General features: G+C 45.2%; 1 protein-coding gene across 2 annotated transcripts in view; it reads left to right on the forward strand.

Annotated features, from left to right (window-relative positions):
- GRID1 (glutamate ionotropic receptor delta type subunit 1) overlaps window positions 1-17,745 on the forward strand; it is a 729,341-nt gene that overhangs the window by 426,373 nt on the left and 285,223 nt on the right. For both annotated transcript variants that reach the window (XM_077124708.1, XM_077124709.1), the window contains one exon: window positions 5,894-5,947. In XM_077124708.1, the coding sequence (XP_076980823.1) occupies window positions 5,894-5,947 (54 nt within the window). The remainder of the gene's footprint in view (window positions 1-5,893; window positions 5,948-17,745) is intronic.

Raw genomic sequence — 17,745 nt, forward strand, 5'->3', positions numbered from 1 at the left:
GGTGCAAGATGTGAGTCTAAACCCAGGGCTCAGCCCCGTGTCTAATGGGGAATGAGAACACTGCCTGGCTGGTGCTGGTTGGAAGCAAAGAGGAGGCATGTTGGTTGTGAAGTAGAGGAGATGTTGCAGTGCAGGATCTGGAAGGAAGTTTCATAAAAGCAGGTTCTTGTCACCCTTGAAAATGGCTCATACTTGGTCTTACCCAAAAGGCTGAGGACACTGAAGAAGGGGATCCCAGGCTAGAGATACTGTCTTCCAGTCTCCCCAGAAGCCCTGTCTTCTCTGCTGTGCTTTTGGACATTAGAACTGACCATCCCCACCGTGTGGCCAAGGGACACTTGTTGGCCTTCCCCTACTCCAGTTAAAGTAAGCCACCCACTGCACACACCACTCCCAGCCCTGCTCAGGTGCCAGAAGCTGGAGTTTAGCTGACATCAACTTCCCTACGAGAACCATGGGTCAAAGTGGCTGGGTGGCCATGGCCAGCTGCAAATGCACCCTTAGTCCCCAGTGGGCTGGCAGGATGGCATGTCAGTGTCTGCTCTGTCCATGACATAGGCCGTGGCAGAGGCAGCCTGGAATTGGGACCAAGGCTGCTGTCCATGAACAAGAAGCCACACTTCTTTCTGCACTCTGCTTCCCCAGCAGCCCAACCTTTGACTGGAAGCACATTTCTCTCAAGAGGGAGGTATGTGGGTGTCACGTGAGGATGTATATATATGTCAGACATGTGCAGACCCATGGGCCTCCATGTGCTGGCCAAGTTCATCATCCTGGCCCTTTCATGGACCACCTGCCACCATGGCATCTTGGGTTTCCTCCTTTGCTCCAAAGAGGTGAGGGGAGGAATCACCTTTTTGGAAGTGATTCCTTTGGAAGCTCCCACCTCCTCAGCATTTCTTCTGAAGTTTTGCTTTGCCATAGAAGCCAGGCAGACTGGCTCTGAGGGTTTGGCAAAGGGCTCTCCGGAATCAGAGCCACAACTGTACAAGGCACTGAGCTACCACAGAGATCCCTTAGGTTTCCTTGAGATCTTGCTCCTGGCTCCCATGGGGTCTCTGTGTTGCTCCCACAGGTGCCCAGCCCCCCTACTGTACCCACTGCTTCATTATGGGGGTGCCCCTCCTGGCTGTGGTGCCCAGTTCCAAAAGAGAAGCCCGAATGCAGGGAGCCTGCCCCCCACCTGCTGAAGGTGAGTGACCCAGAGCCTACCCGGAGCTGGGGGATGCTCATCTCTTCCCACGTTGGGGGCGCTCACCACAGCAGAGACAAGTGCCGCCTTGAAGGGGCTATGGGCTCGTGGAGGGGACCCTGCTCATCACACCTGCCATGCTGCATTCATTGTCTGTCTTTTTGCCACCGTTGACTCCATAATGGACAGAACAAGGCTCCTGGTTTGTCCCACCCAGGAGAGCTTGGACAGCTGCTGGGAAATGGCAGGCCACGATATGCCTGTTAATTGAAGGAATGAATGAATGAGGGATTATAAATATCTAGAATTCCAAAGAGATCATTGAGGAAGGAGAGGCGAGTGGGAAGATTGGGGAGGACGTTCAGGCTCATTTGTCCTCTCCAGCCCATTCCTGGACTGGAAGCTTGGCATGTAATTTCATTTAATTCCCACCAAAAACCCACATAGTGGGTATTTGTCTTAGGTCACAACCCTAGAAGCAGACATTGAATCTGGGACTTGTGCCAAAAATGATTTATGAAGAAATGTTCTCATGGGAATTTTTTTAAAAAAGAAAGAAAGAAGGAAAAAGAAAGGAAATACATTTGGAGAGTATGGGAAGCAGGACAGGGAAGTGAAGGGGACCAGCGGGGGTGGGGGGTACTATCCAGCAAGGTCACTTTGGAGAGACATTCTGGACTGTCTGGACTGAGTCACTCAAAGTACCCCATTGGTGAACAAGGTACCTGGCATTTTGACACCTGGCATCATGGTCCTTGGTTAAGGTTGGAAATCCCCAGGCTGGGTTTCGACAGCCTGAGGGAGTCATAGGTGTTTATTGGAGAGAGTGGATGCATCCTGGGAGCCACTGTGCTCAGAGATCCTAGCAGGATTGGAGAGGACATGGGCAGACCATTCATAGTGTGCTGTTATTCAAAAGGCTTTGGGTGTAGACACAGAAGCTTGCAGAAATAACACACCCAGGAACAATCAGCTAAGAAGGGGCAACACTGGGATCCTAACAGCTCTGCCTGCCATGACTCCTCCACACAGCTCTGCCTGCCATGATTGAAGATGGAAGGAAGACTCAGTCTCTATGTGCTTTAGACATAGCTGGGGAGGGAATGGAGAGTAATAGCACTTAGAAGAGTGATTAGCGGTGCTTGGAGGGACACTGCCCACTGGGCCGTGAGCATTTAGACTCTTCCATGGAGCTTGCAGCAATACAGCCACTGGGAAGGCAGCATTCTTGCTTACTCTGCAGTAGCTCTGCATTCTTGTCATTGATGCCAGTCAGTCTCTGTGTGAGTTACACTCGCTGGAAAGGCAGCAGCCAGGCGCTATTTATCTCCACGTGGGGAAAAGAGGCTTAACAAATGAGCTGAGGCTTAATTGGTGAGGGAAAGTAGGACAGGGATGTTGGCCAGTTGTGCTGTGGGGTTTTCTGATCAATTCTCTCCACCAACACTTCCATGCAAGAGTCTGACACCAGATATAAAGGTGCCACAGAGTAGTCAGAATTCTACCTGCTCCCTGAGTTCTCCCAGCAGCTGAGTCAGTCCCCTACACAGCTCACTCTTGAGGGGACAAACAGGACTGCTTTCAGGTATATGTGCAGCTACAACTTTGGAGAAACAAAAATCCACATTCTGGAGCTGGGCTCCTGGCCCTGGAGCCCAGGAGACAGGCCCTTTGAGCTCTGAAATGATCCAGGCTCTTAGGTCTATCACTATTCCCAACAAATCAGGGTCCTTGGGAGTGGGCCTGAGGGACTATATTTTTAAAAGCTCCCTGGGAGTTTCTTATGTGCAGCCTAATTGAGAACTCTTGCTACAGAATGTCAACACCCCAGAGAGTCTTATCTCTCACTCATTGCAAACCTCCATTCTGATACCTAAATACTTTAAATGGCATCAGTGCCCTCTTCTATCCAGATGCTTCCAGGACTGGGACCCCCATTGATTTTGGGTTAGCCTATTCCACCTTTGAACTACTTGGCAAAGTGGAAGTTCTCTATATTGAGTTGACATCCTTCTTTCTGATTACTGAAGTCATTGGTCCAATCAACTTTCAGAGGCTGCAAAGAGCAATTCTAATCTCTCTTGCCCATGGCAGTTCTTCATGTGCTTAAAGATGTCTACAATGCCCAGTCTCTAAGCATCCCTGACTACTTTAGCCTGCCATTGGTTCATACTGTCCCATTCCAGGCTCCAGCCCGCACTGTCCTTCAGCGAGTGGATGGCCCAATAAGGTCAACCCTTCAAGGAGTAGAATAGACTCCCCACCCTGAGCTTTTCCATGGGTCTTGACTCAACCATGTTGCTTTAAAGTCTCATCTCCCCATCTTCCCTTCTGCTTGGGAACCCTAATGTAGGTCTTGAATTCACCATTGTTGAACTGCACCTCTTCAAATTCAGCTCAGTGTTCCAGCTTCTTGTCATTTAGCATTACGACATCCTCTCAGCTTCATATCATGTGCAAATTCGATAGGCATTCCATCAATATCCTTCACATAAGCATCAAGAAAATGCTGGGCTGTTGAGGACTGATGCAAGCCAGTGCCCAGCAGTCTGCTGAGGTATGTCCTCAGTCCTCTGGCCTCTTCCCTTCTCCCTTCCTGCCTCCTCACCGGGGGCTTCTGTGTTTCCAATGGTGGCCAATATGAGAGGCTGTATGTTGAGACCAGAGAGATTCTGGGCTGGGGCAGCAATACCACTTTCCCATCCCAAGGGGCTCTCTTTCTCCCTACCACATGTGGGATCCTCAGGGGTCTGCTGGCTCATCAAACAACTTCTATGGAGAGGGCCAGGTTTACTGAACTAGTGGGATGGGGTGGACAGTGTCTTCAGGACTTGGCCCCAGGAGATGCCCAGGTACATGGCTTGGAATCTCTAGGAGCCTCATTTCTTTGAGATACAGGGAGAGAGCACCTGGAACCCTTTTCCTGAGGAAAGGGCAGAGAAGGGCCAAGGTGTTTTCAGACATACCTGTTTATCCTGGAGAAGAAGACTTGTGTCTTCTTGTCATTTAGCATTACGACATCCTCTCAGCTTCATATCATGTGCAAATTCGATAGGCATTCCATCAATATCCTTCACATAAGCATCAAGAAAATGCTGGGCTGTTGAGGACTGACGCAAGCCAGTGCCCAGCAGTCTGCTGAGGTATGTCCTCAGTCCTCTGGCCTCTTCCCTTCTTCCCTTCCCTTGTGTGGCTAGAGAAGACCCCAGGATCCAGGCTAGAATTGGGCCAGTTGGGGAATGAGGGTAGAAGCCACAAAGGGTCAAATGGTCGGCTCCCCATCTCTGCTTCTTGGGAAAAGCCTGGGACTGTGTTTGCCTCTTTCTGAGACTGAGGACTTAAAATATTATACTTATCTCGGTAAACAGGAAGGGGCAAAGTGTTACCAGCATTTTACAGATGAACAATCTGAGACCAGAGCATTTAAATGAGGTGGAGGCATTTACGCCTGGTCCAGACACCCATCCCCATTTGTCTCTTCCCAAGGTTTAGTGTCATCTCATTCATAGATGGAGAGGTCAGAGCCACTGGGGTCTTTCCACTCCTTCAGCACAATTTATTTTTTTAAATGGGGCAGGATGACAGGATGAGTTTGAGTATTTCTGGGGTTTTTTTTGTTTGTTTGTTTTTTTCAAATAAAGAGAGTAAGAAAAATTATATAACAATAACAACAATGAAGAGGACCAGAATCCCAGTAGCTCTCTCACAGATTCATCAGTGGGCTGGCCAGGGTCTGGTACTCCGCAAACCCTTGGGACAAGTTAACTGAGGATTTTTACAGGGCATACTTGAAACCAGTCCTTTCTATTTCTGTCTATTATCCTTCCAGTTGAAGGAGGGTAAAACATTTGTAAAAACACAACATACCAAAAAAAAAAAAAAGAAAAAGAAAAAAAGAAAACCCCAGTACATAACTATCCCCTGTCTACTTTGGTCTTCAGTGCATTATTCATCTACCAGGAGTGTTAATTGAGCATCTACTGTGTGCCATGTATACCGTAAGGTTCTGGGGCCCAGCTGTGACTGGGATGTGGTCCCTGACCTCAAGGAATCAGCCACCTGGTAAAGGAGAGAGACACTTAAAAATGAATAAACTGCTAATTATTCTAGTACAAATATGGTAAGTGCCATAATGGAAATAGAACAGAGTCTAGAGAAGAGAATGATAGGGGCAGAGATAACTGTCCAGGAGTCAGAAAGAGCCTAGCTCTGTGCATCCTGGTCTGAAGAGCTGTGTTCTCCACTCTCAGCTGCCATCTTCCCGAGTGTCATTTATCATGGCTGGACAAGCCACCGTAAATCCCTCTGTTCTGGTTTCCTGATTCTTTGGCCTCAGGCAATGATGAGACGCAGCCCTGAGCTGCCCTTGCAGAAAAGGCATTTGCAGGCATTAATCCAGAGAAGGGGCAGGCAGGAGGGGAGAGAGGCCTCCCATACCCATGAGACCTGCAGGAAACTGGAGCTTCTAACCCGGCTCCAGGCTGATGCCCGAGCGCTGGGAGAACAGCAGAAAGTCAGATATCCGTGTTCAAATGAAGCATCTTGGGGCAGCCACGGCAGGCCCTGGGGGGACAGCTTGTTTTGTGAGGGAAAAAAATATTCCAAGAACAATGTTTATAAAAACCTGTCTGGGCTATATCCTATGTGTCCGCCAGCTTCTGCCTTGCTTCTGTTCATTTCCATTCTCTTCCTCTCCCGCAGGCTGTGGAGACCAACCTGGCTTCCAAGGATAGCCACTGGATCTTTGTGAATGAGGTAAGAGCCTCAGAATGGGGAGGGGCAGGGCCTGGACTGAAGCTTGGACCTCTCGGTTCCAAGACCGAGTTGCAAGGCTGCAGGGAATTCTGGGGGGGCGGGGGCTACCTGGGCCAGGTGCTTACCCGGAGCAGGTGGGGACCAGGAGAACACTCCAGATTGAGTCCATGGAGAACACCACCAGTCGGGGCTGGGGGTGGGGGCGGGCAGCAGGGCTCAGGCAATAGTTCTGCAGGGTGAGATGAGGCAGTCTGTGTGCAGAAAGCAGCCAGGGGTCTGGGGTGGGAGAGATTATGGCAGGTCAGAACAGGAAGTGCAGGGGAGTTAAGGCAAAGGAACCAGGATGGGAGGGAGGCTGCATTTCATGCAGGGGGTTGAGGTTGTGTGTATGTACGTGGTTGTGTGGGAGTGTGCCTGGGTGAGTATACTTGTGTAAGTGTGCAAGTGTATTTATTTGTATGCACTCACCTGCACAACTGGTGGGAGGGGCTTCATGAACAGTCCTTTAAAAAGTGTGCTGGGGAAGCTTCCCCAATGACTGGCCACCCCTTGCCCTGATCCCAAGTGAAGAGTTGGAGGTCTTTTTTTTTTTTTAACGTGGGCAGGCACCAGGAATCGAACCCGGGTCTCCCGCATGGCGGGCAGGAACTCTGCCAGCCGAGCCACCTTAGCCTGTTCTCTGCTTCTTTCTAATTAAACCCACCTGCTCGTGGCCTAGGACAATCTCCGGGGCTTCCTCTGCACTGTAGGACTTATGTGGGAGGGGCCTACACCAATGTGGGAGGGGCCTATACCAATGTGGGAGGGTCCTACACCGCATCCCTCTCTTTCCTTGAGAGGCCCCTCTGCCCACCTCTCCTCTCTGGAAGCCTTGTCAGGGGCAGTCTCTCTGACCTCCGCGTGCTGTAAACCAAGAGCCAGCTCTAGAAAGTGTCTTCCTGAAGCTTGCCTCCCTTGGGGCTCAGGCCTTCAGCCCTTCCTGAATTATCTGATCAGTTTCTAATGGCTTCATGCTGGAAGATGCAAGGTTTATGAGGTAGGAATTTATTCATTTATGATGCGTGTTTCCTCATTAGCTCAGTGCTAATAGGGCTGGAATGGTTGTGGGTGGTTTCTTTTAATAAATGTGTGGATAGTATCAGATAGTAACTGCTTATGAGGTCCACTTTTCTCAGCTTTCCTCCATAAATTCCCGTCTTATTAGCTCCATATCTACACCGGCCAGGTGGAGACGCACGCTGTAACCCGCCATTTATCTCAAGTGCAGATGGTTACGCTGTTATTAATAGAAGGGAATATTGCCGTCCCGTTCTTTAGAGCCAGTGCGAGGCCCTACTGAGCTGCATGAATTTTGGATTCCTGGTGCTTGGCCAGCTTCTTTGCAGGTTCTTCAAAGTCCAGTTTCCTTTGTTCTTGAGGAAGGGTGCATTCCCTGTGCCCCACAAGGCAAGAGACTGGAGTCTCCTCCCAGTTGGTTAGTCAATGCTTCTCTTGCGTCCGTCTTCAGAAAGGGGCCCCATTTTTCTGTGTCTAACCTGTTTCCTTTCACTCCCCTGCCTCCCGCCCCCACCCCCGGGGGGTCCTCAGTGTCTGTGCTCTGACTCCCCCTTAGGGGCCTGTTATCCTCTGATGGGGTCAGAGGGAGGCGCCTCCCGGGGGCTTTCCGGAACTCGTGGGCGCATATGGGTTTTGCCAAGGCCAGGTGAAAACCCAGGCCGCAGTGGCAGCAGGAGTGGCGGTGGGTCCGCAGGCAACCGCGTCGGAAACAATCCAGAACAGGCTGACCCGGGAAGACAGCTGTTCCTCGCCGCCGTCACCGGGGCCCGTGCCAGCCCCGCCGTGCGCGTCCACGGAGAACTTCTCCCTGGGCTCGGTGGGAGCACGGTGCCCCCACCCCCCATCCGGGCTACCCCGTCCTCTAAAGGGGTAAGGGAGAACAGCTAACATTTTTTGATCCCATATTATATGCCAAGCACTCGTCAGCATCCTTTACATTTGTTCCCTTCCTTCATCCTTACTAATAGCCAGCCTGGCAGTCAGCACCACCTCGCCCTGCCCTGCTTTTTTGTTTTTAAAAGCAATTTTATTGAGATATATCCACACACTGTACAATTCATCCAAAGTATACAATCAGTGGCTTATAGTATCATCACACAGTTGTGCATTCATCACCATGATCCATTTTAGAACATTTTCATTACTCCAATAAAAAAAGAAAAAGAAAAAGAAAACAGAAACCCCAAAACATCCCATACCCCATCATTGATCCCTAGTATTGGTGTGTTACATTTGTTACTGTTGTTGAAAGAATACTGAGATATTGTGGAATGGGCACGTTTTTGCCATATGCCATCCCATTGTTAACTCCTTATAATAGTATCGTACATTTGTTCTAGTTCATTAAAGAACTTGTTGATATTTGTGCAGTCATAGCCCACTGCAAGATTCACTGTGTTATACGTTCCCGTGTTTTAACCTGTAGCTTTCCTTCTGGTGACATACATGGCAGTAAACTTCCCTTTCAACCACATTCACTCACAATTCAGCACTGTTAATTATACTCACAATAGCGTGCTACCTCACCTCTATCCATTTTCACTCATTTATACAACGTAATTTAAAAATTCTGCATACATTAAACAACTGCTCTCCATTCTCTAGCCTCATTTTATCTCCTGGTAACTTATATTCTAGATTTTACGTCTATGAGTTTATTATAATTAGTCTGTATTTGTGAGATCATATAATATTTGTATGGGCAGTCCAGAAAGTGCAAGGGAAAAGAACAAGTGCTTCTTGGAGTTTTTCTAGGCCCTCTCCAAGGCCCCACTGAAGTGGGTCTGTGCCCCCTGCGCAGGGATCCAGCCATCGCCCTTTTACAGATGGTATACCAAGGCTCGAGAGATTAAGTAACTCACCCAAGATCATGCAGTTCTATTAAATGGTGACATCAGGGACTCAGTCTCAAAACTGTCTGACTCCCAAGCTCAGGACCTTTCCTGCACATGGCACCACCTGAGCCCCTATACATGGCCTTGACACAGACCCTTCACTTGGGGTCAGGGATGCCTACAATCCAAAGGTATACCCCCTTATAAAACATTGCCCCCCAAACCCCAGTGCAACCTTCCAGGAAATGGACAAAGTTCCCCCTAAATTGTGTGTAGACTTACCCTTAGGAGGCAGCCATATTAGGAGCTAATGTTTCCTGTTAAAATGTGGCCCAATGACAGTGAGATCCTATTGCTTTTATTGAGGTGATATCGTTTTAGGCCCTGCAAAGCTTTTAAGCCATCCAAAGGTAGAGCTACAGACAAACAATTGCCTAGCTGCTTTTCTGTTTATCCTACATGATGGCCAGAGCGAAAATAAGGAGAGGCGAAAGAGTCAGATCAGGGGGACTCATCTTCCAGTTGTCAGTAGAATTCCAGTCGCTACCCAGGGCCATGTCTCCTGCTTCCTGAAACTGCACTTCACATCTCTGGAGGAAAGAAGCTCAGCGTCTCATACCAGCTCAGATGTGTCTCTCTTTCCCCCACGTGGGTGCTCTTCCCGCCCCCACCCTTGCTTCCTCTCATTCTTTGTAGTTTCTGTCCTCTTATTTTCCCCTTTTGCTCAATATATTTTTCTGGAATCAAGATAAACACTCCCAGGGCACATGGCTTTGCTTGCTTTCTTTATGATGTGCTTTTCTTAACACATCCAGCTCCTTGCTGGTGGACATCGGCGTTGAGAATTCCAGGCTTGGTTTATTTGCAAAAGAGGTAATTGGAAGTGGAGAAAGGTGTGGGAGTCTGAGAGCCTCGCTGGTGGTTTCTGTCGGTCTCTGGGCTCCCCTGTGGGAGCAACGGCAAGCAGATGTGCTTCCGGGTGTAAACTCCTACTTTCATTGATTGGTTAGCTTCTACTTTAGCTTGGAGGAGGCTGGGGTATTTGAGCGAACACATGGAAAGCAAAATGTGCCCTTACTCAAGGTGGTCTCTGAACTGTGAGTCCCTTGAGGGCCAGAATCCTGCTCATCTGTGTCCTCCATGCTCTGCACAAATGGTAGATTCCTAAGGACATTTAGATTAAGGCCAGCCAATGTATTTAGGGTCAAACAAATTGCACTGATGAGCACTCCCCAGCCGGGGTGTCCAAGGCAGAGGGGCTCACTCTGGGTCACTCAGCAGCTGCCCATTCAAGGCCTGTCATACTTGACTCTGAATGGGTTAGGTGACTTCCAGAACGACTTTGTCAGCTGGGGTGAACCTCTTCCTCTCCATGTGACCTCCAGCAGATCCCAGTGGGCTAACCGTCCCTACGTGGTGAGCTCTGCCTGGTCCAGCACTGCCGTGGCCTTGCAGGTGTCCTGAGTGTTGGGGAATGTCCGGAATGAGGGGACTGTGCCTTCCCAGGAGGCTCTGCATACTGGCAGGAGACATGGCCTCCTGGTCTGTCCTCTTGGGAACTTTTGGTGGGAAACTCTTTTATGGAATATGTGATATCAAGCCCAGCCTCTTCCAGAACCCACATGATGGGGACTCAGAAGTCTCCATTTGTTGCTGAACAGCTCTTGTTGATCTAGCTCTCCTAGATATGGGACCAAAGCACACTTGCATGGAAATGGATTAACAGGCTTAAGAGGCCATATGGAAGCACATACAAAACTTTAGCACTTCAGTTTTCCCAATGAATGAGACTGGATCAGGAGGGGCTGGGAGGCACTGAATTCTAAGAGGAGAGGAGGCAAGCCCACCTGCACCACTGCTGGTGTATGGGATGACTCCCACATTCCATGCCTATTCCAGACCCCTCTCTGAGCTCTAGACACAGAGAACCAGTTCCTTCTCGACCTACTCTCCGGAAGCCCATGGCCACCTCAAGTTCAATGCACTTCTCTTTGAAATCATTGTCCTTCCTAAACCTGGATTGAATCCCGTGCTCCCAGTCTCAATGACCAGTGTCCCCATTCTTCTACTGACTCTCCGCTGATGAAGGAGAAAAACTGGAAACTTGCAACGGTCCCAGAGCCCCCTTCAGGGTGACCCTGAAGTGTCTTTATCCCTGTTTACTTTTCACCCTCTGCTTACTAGCCTATAGCTCTTCTCTTCCTATGGGTGGGTGGCTTCTTACTCCCCATATTTATTTTCTTTTCATGACTCTGACCTTTGTTCAGGATTTTCCCTTCTGCCTGACCTTCTCCTCCTCTATCTCTGGTGGTCAAGAACTTACCTTTCCTGCAGGACTCTCTAAGCATTGCCTCTGCCGAAAGGACTTCTAGATTTCCCCATTGGAGTTTTCTGCGTGCTGTCTCATACTCCTCACCCCCGGCCAGGCTGTGCTGGGGGTACGGATGTGTGTGCCTGGCTACCTGGATGTCTGTGAGGGAGAGCCTGGACTCCTTCTCTCAGGCTCTCTAGCCTTCCGCATGAGAGGCTCACACACAAAGAAGCCTGCTAGGTTCAGCCTCCCTCTGCTCCTTGCCTTGCCTCTGCTTCTCGCCTTACCTGCATGTGGAGGAGAAGATGGTTATCATCACCCCAGGTCCCCTATGGCCTCAGAAAGCTGAGACCCAGCTCCATGCACAACTGTCATCAGCAGTCCCAGCCCACTGCACCCTTTTCCTGTGCCTGCATTGCCAGTCCCTTGGGGTCCCAGCTCTTCTGCCAAGGCATGGCTCGGCACCTCTCTGTCCTGGAATAGGCCATTGTCAGGTGGAGGAGCAGCCAGTGGGGAGGGCAGAGCTTCCCCAAATTGTACTCCGTGGAATTCTTTTTTTAAAAAAATAATTTCTTGAAATGTCTTCACACACCATAGAGTCCATCCAAAGCATACAATCAGTGGCTCACAATATCATCACATAGTTGTATATTCATTGTCACGATCATTTTTAGAACACTTGCATCACTCTGGAATAAAGAAATAAAAAGACAAAAGAAAAAAACCTATGCATCCCATTCTCCTTACCCCTCCCTCTCACTGACCACTAGTATTGCAGTCTACCCAATATTTTTTTATCCTTTATTCCCCTCTATTATTTATTTAGCTTTTAACCTTATTTTTTTACTCATTTGTCCATACTCTGTATAAAGGGAGCATCAGACACAAGATTTTCATAATCATACAGTCACGTTGTAAATGCTCTACTCTTGATTCTTCAAGAATCAAGGCTATGAGAATGCAATTCAGCAGTTTCAGGTACTTCCCCTTAGCTGCTCAAATACACGATAACCTAAAAAGTTAAATCTACATAATGCATAAGAACAATTTCAGGTTGTTTAAAATCTCCCAGCCATTGAAATTTTATTTTGTCTCATTTCTCTCTTCCCCCTTTTGTTCAGGAAGGCTTTCTCAGTTCCATGATGCTCATCCCTGGGAATCATAACCCATGTTGCCAGGGAAATTTACACCCCTGGGAGACATGTCCCATGTAGGGGAGGGCAGTGAGTTCACATGCTAAAGAGATGTGGCTTAAAGAGAGTGGCCACATCTGAGCACCAAAAGAGGTTCTCTGGGGGTAAGTAGGTTTAGCTTCTCCTTTGCTGGAATAAGTTTCATAGGGATGAACCACAGTTCCCCTTTCCATTCCTTGCTCAATTACCCTAAGGCCGCTTCCATCAATTGTGAATTGCAAACTCTGCCACCATAAACACCAGTGTGCAAATGTCCATTCATGTCCCCACTTTCAGTTCCTCCAAGTATACACCTAATAATGGGTTTGTAAGATCATATGGCAACCCCACTGCTAGCCATACTTGCCGTCCACAGAGGCTGCACCTCCCAGCTTCCCTAACAACAGAGAATAGGTCCATCACTTTCTTCACATTTTCTCCAGCACTTTCTCTCTCTGTTCATTTTTAAACAGTTTTATTCACACAGCATACAATTCAACCTAAGTGAAAAATCAGTGGTTCCTGTTATAATCACATAGTCATGCCTTAACCACCACAATCTATATGAGGATATTTCCTTCTGCAAAGAATCCCATAACCTTCCCTGTGTCCCCGCTTATTGACATTTAGTTTTGTCATAATGCCTTTGTTACATTCAATGGAAGCACATCACAATATTATTATTAACTATTGACATTAACTTGCCTAAGTTGTATTGTTTCCTGTACACTGTCCTATTTTCAGTACCTTGTAATGTTGACAATCATTTGTTCTCTCTCATGCAAAAACATTCTTATATTTGTACCTGTAATCACCATCATTTGTCACTCTAGGCATTCTTAAGTTATACCATCTCAGTCTTTATCTTCCATTTTTCCTTCTGGTGTCATACATGCCCCAGCCCCCTTCTCCTTCAACCATATGCACATTCAGCTTCATTTAGTGTATTTATATTATTGTGCTATCATCAGACAGTATTGTACTATCCATTTCTGAGTTTTTACAATCAGTTCTGCTGCACGTTCTATACTCCTTCAGCACCAAATGCTCCATATCTACCCTCTTTCTGTCTCCTGGTAATCTGTGTGTTTAACTTTAACTCTCAAAGTTCGCTCATTAATGTTACTTCATGTTAGTGAGACCATACAGTATTTGTCCTTTTGTTTCTGGCTAACTTCATTCAGCATAATTTTCTCAAGATTCATCCACATTGTTACATGGTTCATAACTTTATTCTGTCTTATAGCTGCATAACATTCCATCATATGTATACTACAGTTTGTTTAGCCACTCTTCTGCTTTTTTTTCTTCCTCATGCAAAAACATTTTTTAATTTTTTTTACTTAGTCACTATCATTGTACACTGTAGGCATTCCTAGATTATACCATCTCAGTCTTTATCGTCTATCTCTCCTTCTGATTTCATTTGTGCCCCCAGCCATCTTCATTCTATCATTCTCACATTCAACTTCATTCAGTGTTCTAACATTATTGTATTACAGTTAGGTAGTAATGTGCTATCCATTTCTGAATTTTTACAATCAGTCCTGTTGCACAATCTGTATCCCTTCAGCTCCAATTACCCATTATCTACCCTATTTCTATCTCCTGATGGTCTCTTTCTTAACTGAAATTTTCCAAGTTCATTTATTAATGTTAGTTCATATCAGTGAAACCATACAGTATTTGTCCTTTTCTTTCTGGCTAATCTCACTCAGCATAATGTTCTCAAGGTCCATCAATATTTTTACATTATATCTCATCGTATGTATATACCACAGCTTGTTTAGCCACTCATCTGTTGATGGACACTGGGCTGTTTCCAGCTCTTGGCAATTGTAAATAATGCTGCTGTAAACATTGGTGTGTGAATGTCCATTTGTATTTTTGCCCTCATTTCCTTTGAATAGATACCTAGCAATGGTATTGCCAGATCATATGGCAATTCTATACTTAGCTTCCTGAAGAACCACCATTTTACATTCCCACCGACAGTGAAAAAGTGTGCCTCTTTCTCCACATCCTCTCCAGCACTTGTCATTTTCTGTTTTATTGATAATGCCCATTCCAGTTGGTGTGAGATGATATCTCCTTGTGGTTTTGATTTGCATTTCCTTAATAGCCAGGGAAGTTGAGGATCTTTTCATGTGCCTTTTAGCCATTTCTATGTCCTCTTGAGTATCTATTCATGTCTTTTGCCCATTTTGTTGTTGGGTTGTTTGTCTTTTTGTTGTTGAGTTGAAAAATCTCTTTATATACTCTGGATACTAGACCCTTATCTCATATATGTCTTCCAAATATTGTCTCCCATTGCATAGCCTGCCTTTTTACTTTTCTGATAAATTTCTTTGATGCACAGAAGTGTTTAATTTTAAGGAGATCCCATTTATCTATTTCTTTTTTTTGCTGCTTGTGCTTTGGGTATAAGGTGTATAGGAAAACACCTCCATTTATAAGCTACTTCTCTATGTTTTCTTCTAAAAGTTTTATATTCTTAGCTCTAATGTTTAGGTCTTTGATCCATTTTGAGTTGATTTTTGTATAGGGTGTGAGATATGGGACCTCTTTCATTCTTTTGCATACGGATATCCAGTTCTCTAAACACCATTTGTTGAAAAGGCTGCTCTGTCCCTGATGGGTTGGCTTGACCACCTTATCAAAGATCAATTGTCCATAGGCGAGAGGGCCTATTTCTGAACACTCAATTCAATTCCATTGGTCAGTATATCTATCTTTATGCCACGACCATGCTGTTTTGACCATTGTAGCTTTGTCATAAGCTTTAAAGTCAGATAGTATGAGACCTCTCACTTCATTTTTCTTTTTTAAGATATTGTTACCTATTCAGGGCAACTTGCTCTTCCAAATAGATTTGGTTATTGGTTTTTCTATTTCTGCAAAGTAAGTTGTTGGAATTTTACTTGGTATTGCATTGAATCTATAAATCAGTTTGGGTAGAATTGACATCTTAACTATATTTAGCCTTCCAATGCATGAACACAATATGTCCTTCCATTCACTTAGGACTTCCGTGATTTCTTTTACCAATTTTATGTAGTTTTCTGCATATAAATCTTTTGTGTCCTTAAAGTTGTTAAATTTATTCCTAAATATTTGCCTCTTTTGGTTGCTATTGTAAATGGAATTTTTTTCTTGGTTTCCTCCTCAAATTGCTCATCACTAGTGTATAGAAACACTAATGATTTGGCATGTTGCTCTTGTACCCTTCCAGTTTTTCATACTCATTTATTAGCTCTAGTAGCTTTGCTTTAGATTTTTTGGAATTTTTGACATACAGTATCATGTCATCTGCAAAAAGTGAGAGTTTTGCTTCCTTCTTTCCAATTTGAATGTCTTTTATTTCTTTTTGTTATCTAATTGCTCTGGCTAGAACTTCCAGCACAATATTGAATAACACTGGTGACAGTGGGCATGTTTGTCTTGCTCCTGACCTTAGAAGGAGAGCATTCACTCTTTCCCCATTGAAGATGATGTTAGCTGTGGGTTTTTCATATATTCCCTTTATCATGTTGGGGATATTCCTATCCTTTGAAGTGTTTTCATCAATAAAGAATGTTGAATTTTGTCAGATGCCTTTTCCACATCAATTGAGATGATCATGTGGTTTTTCCACTTTGATTTTTGATATGGTATACTAGATTAATTGACTTTCTTTTATTGACACAGCCATGCATACCTGGAATAAAGCCCACTTGGTCATGGTGTGCCTTGAAAGACTGCTGCTGGATTCAGTTTTTAAGTATTTTATTGAGGATTTTTGCATCTATATTCATTAAAGAGATTTATTTGTAATTTTTTTTCTTGTAGTATCTTTGTCTGGCTTCGGTAGTAGAGTGATGTTGCCTTCATAGGATGAGATAGGTAGTATCCCTCTTCATCATTTTTTTTTAAGATTTTGAACAGGTTTAGTACTAGTTCTTTCTTGAATCCTTGGTAAAATTCATATGTGAAACCATCAGATCCTGGGCTTTTCTTTTTGGGGGTGGTTCTTGATGGCTGATTCAATCTCTTACTTGTGATTGTTTTTGTGTGGTCATCTACTTCTTCTGGAGTCAGTGTTGGAGTCAGTGTTGGTAACTTCTAGGAAGTTGTCTACTTTATGTTGTCTAGTTTATTAGCATATAGTTACTCATGGTATCCTCTCATTACCTCTTTCATTTCTTTGGGGTCAGTTGTTAGGTCTCCTCTCCCATGTCTGATTTTGTTTATTTGCATCCTCTGTCTTTTTTTGTTGTTGTTGTTGCTGTTAACCTGGCTAAGAGTCCATTGATTTTATTGATTTTCTTAAAGAACTAACTTTTTTGTTTTTATTGATTTTCTCTATTGCTTTCATATTGTTAATCTCATTTATTTCTGCTCTAAACTTCATTCTTTCTTTCTTTCTGTTTGCTTTGTGGTTAGTTTGTGGTCTTTCTCTGTTCTTCCAGGTAAAGTTAATTGCTCAAATTTTTCTATTTCTTTTTTAATATAGGCATTGAGGACAATAAATTTATCTCTTGGCACCACCTTTGTTGCATCCCATAAGGTTTATTAAAAAAAATGTTTATTGACAAGATTTCACACCCCTACAGTCCAAACATGGTGTACAATCAGTGGCTCACAATATCATCACATAGTTATATATTCATCACCATGATAATTTTTAATAATAATTGTATCACTCCAGGAAAAAAATAAAAAGAAAGAAGAAATAGCTCATGCATCCCATACCCCTTACCCCTCCCTTTCATTGACCACTAATATTTCCATCAACCTAATTTATTTTACACCTTATCTCCCCTATTTATTCTTTTTTTTTTTCTTGCATGGGCAGGCACCAGGAATCAAACCCAGGTCTCTGGCATTCCAGGCAGGATATTTATTCATTTTTTTATCCATATTTTTAACTCATCTGTCCTTACCCTGAATAAAAGGAGCATCAGACATAACGTTTTCATGATTGCACAGTCACATTGTAAAAGTTATATCTTTAGACACTCATCTTCAAGAATCAAGGCTGCTGGAACAGAGTTCAACAGATTCACGCACTTCCCTCCAGCCACTCCCATGCACCATAGACTAAAAAGAGGAATTTATATAATGCATAAGAATAACCTCCTGGATAACCTCTCAAGTCTGTTTGAAATCTCTCTGTCACTGAAATCTTATTTAGTCTCATTCCTCTCTTCTGCCTTTTGGTTAAGAGGGTTTTCTCAGTTTCTTGATGCCAGGTTCCAGCTCATCCTGGAGTTCTGTCCCACACTGACAGGGAGCTTTACACCTCTGGGGCTATAAATCCCACATGAAGGGAGGGTAGTGAGTTCACCTGCCGAGTTGGTTAGAGAGAGGCCACATCTGAGAAACAAAAGAGGTTCTCTGAGGGTTGACTCTTAGGCATAATTTTAAATAACTTTTGTCTATCCT

The sequence above is a fragment of the Tamandua tetradactyla genome, chromosome 13 (assembly GCF_023851605.1).
Source record: "Tamandua tetradactyla isolate mTamTet1 chromosome 13, mTamTet1.pri, whole genome shotgun sequence".
NCBI classification, from domain to species: Eukaryota; Metazoa; Chordata; class Mammalia; order Pilosa; family Myrmecophagidae; genus Tamandua; species Tamandua tetradactyla.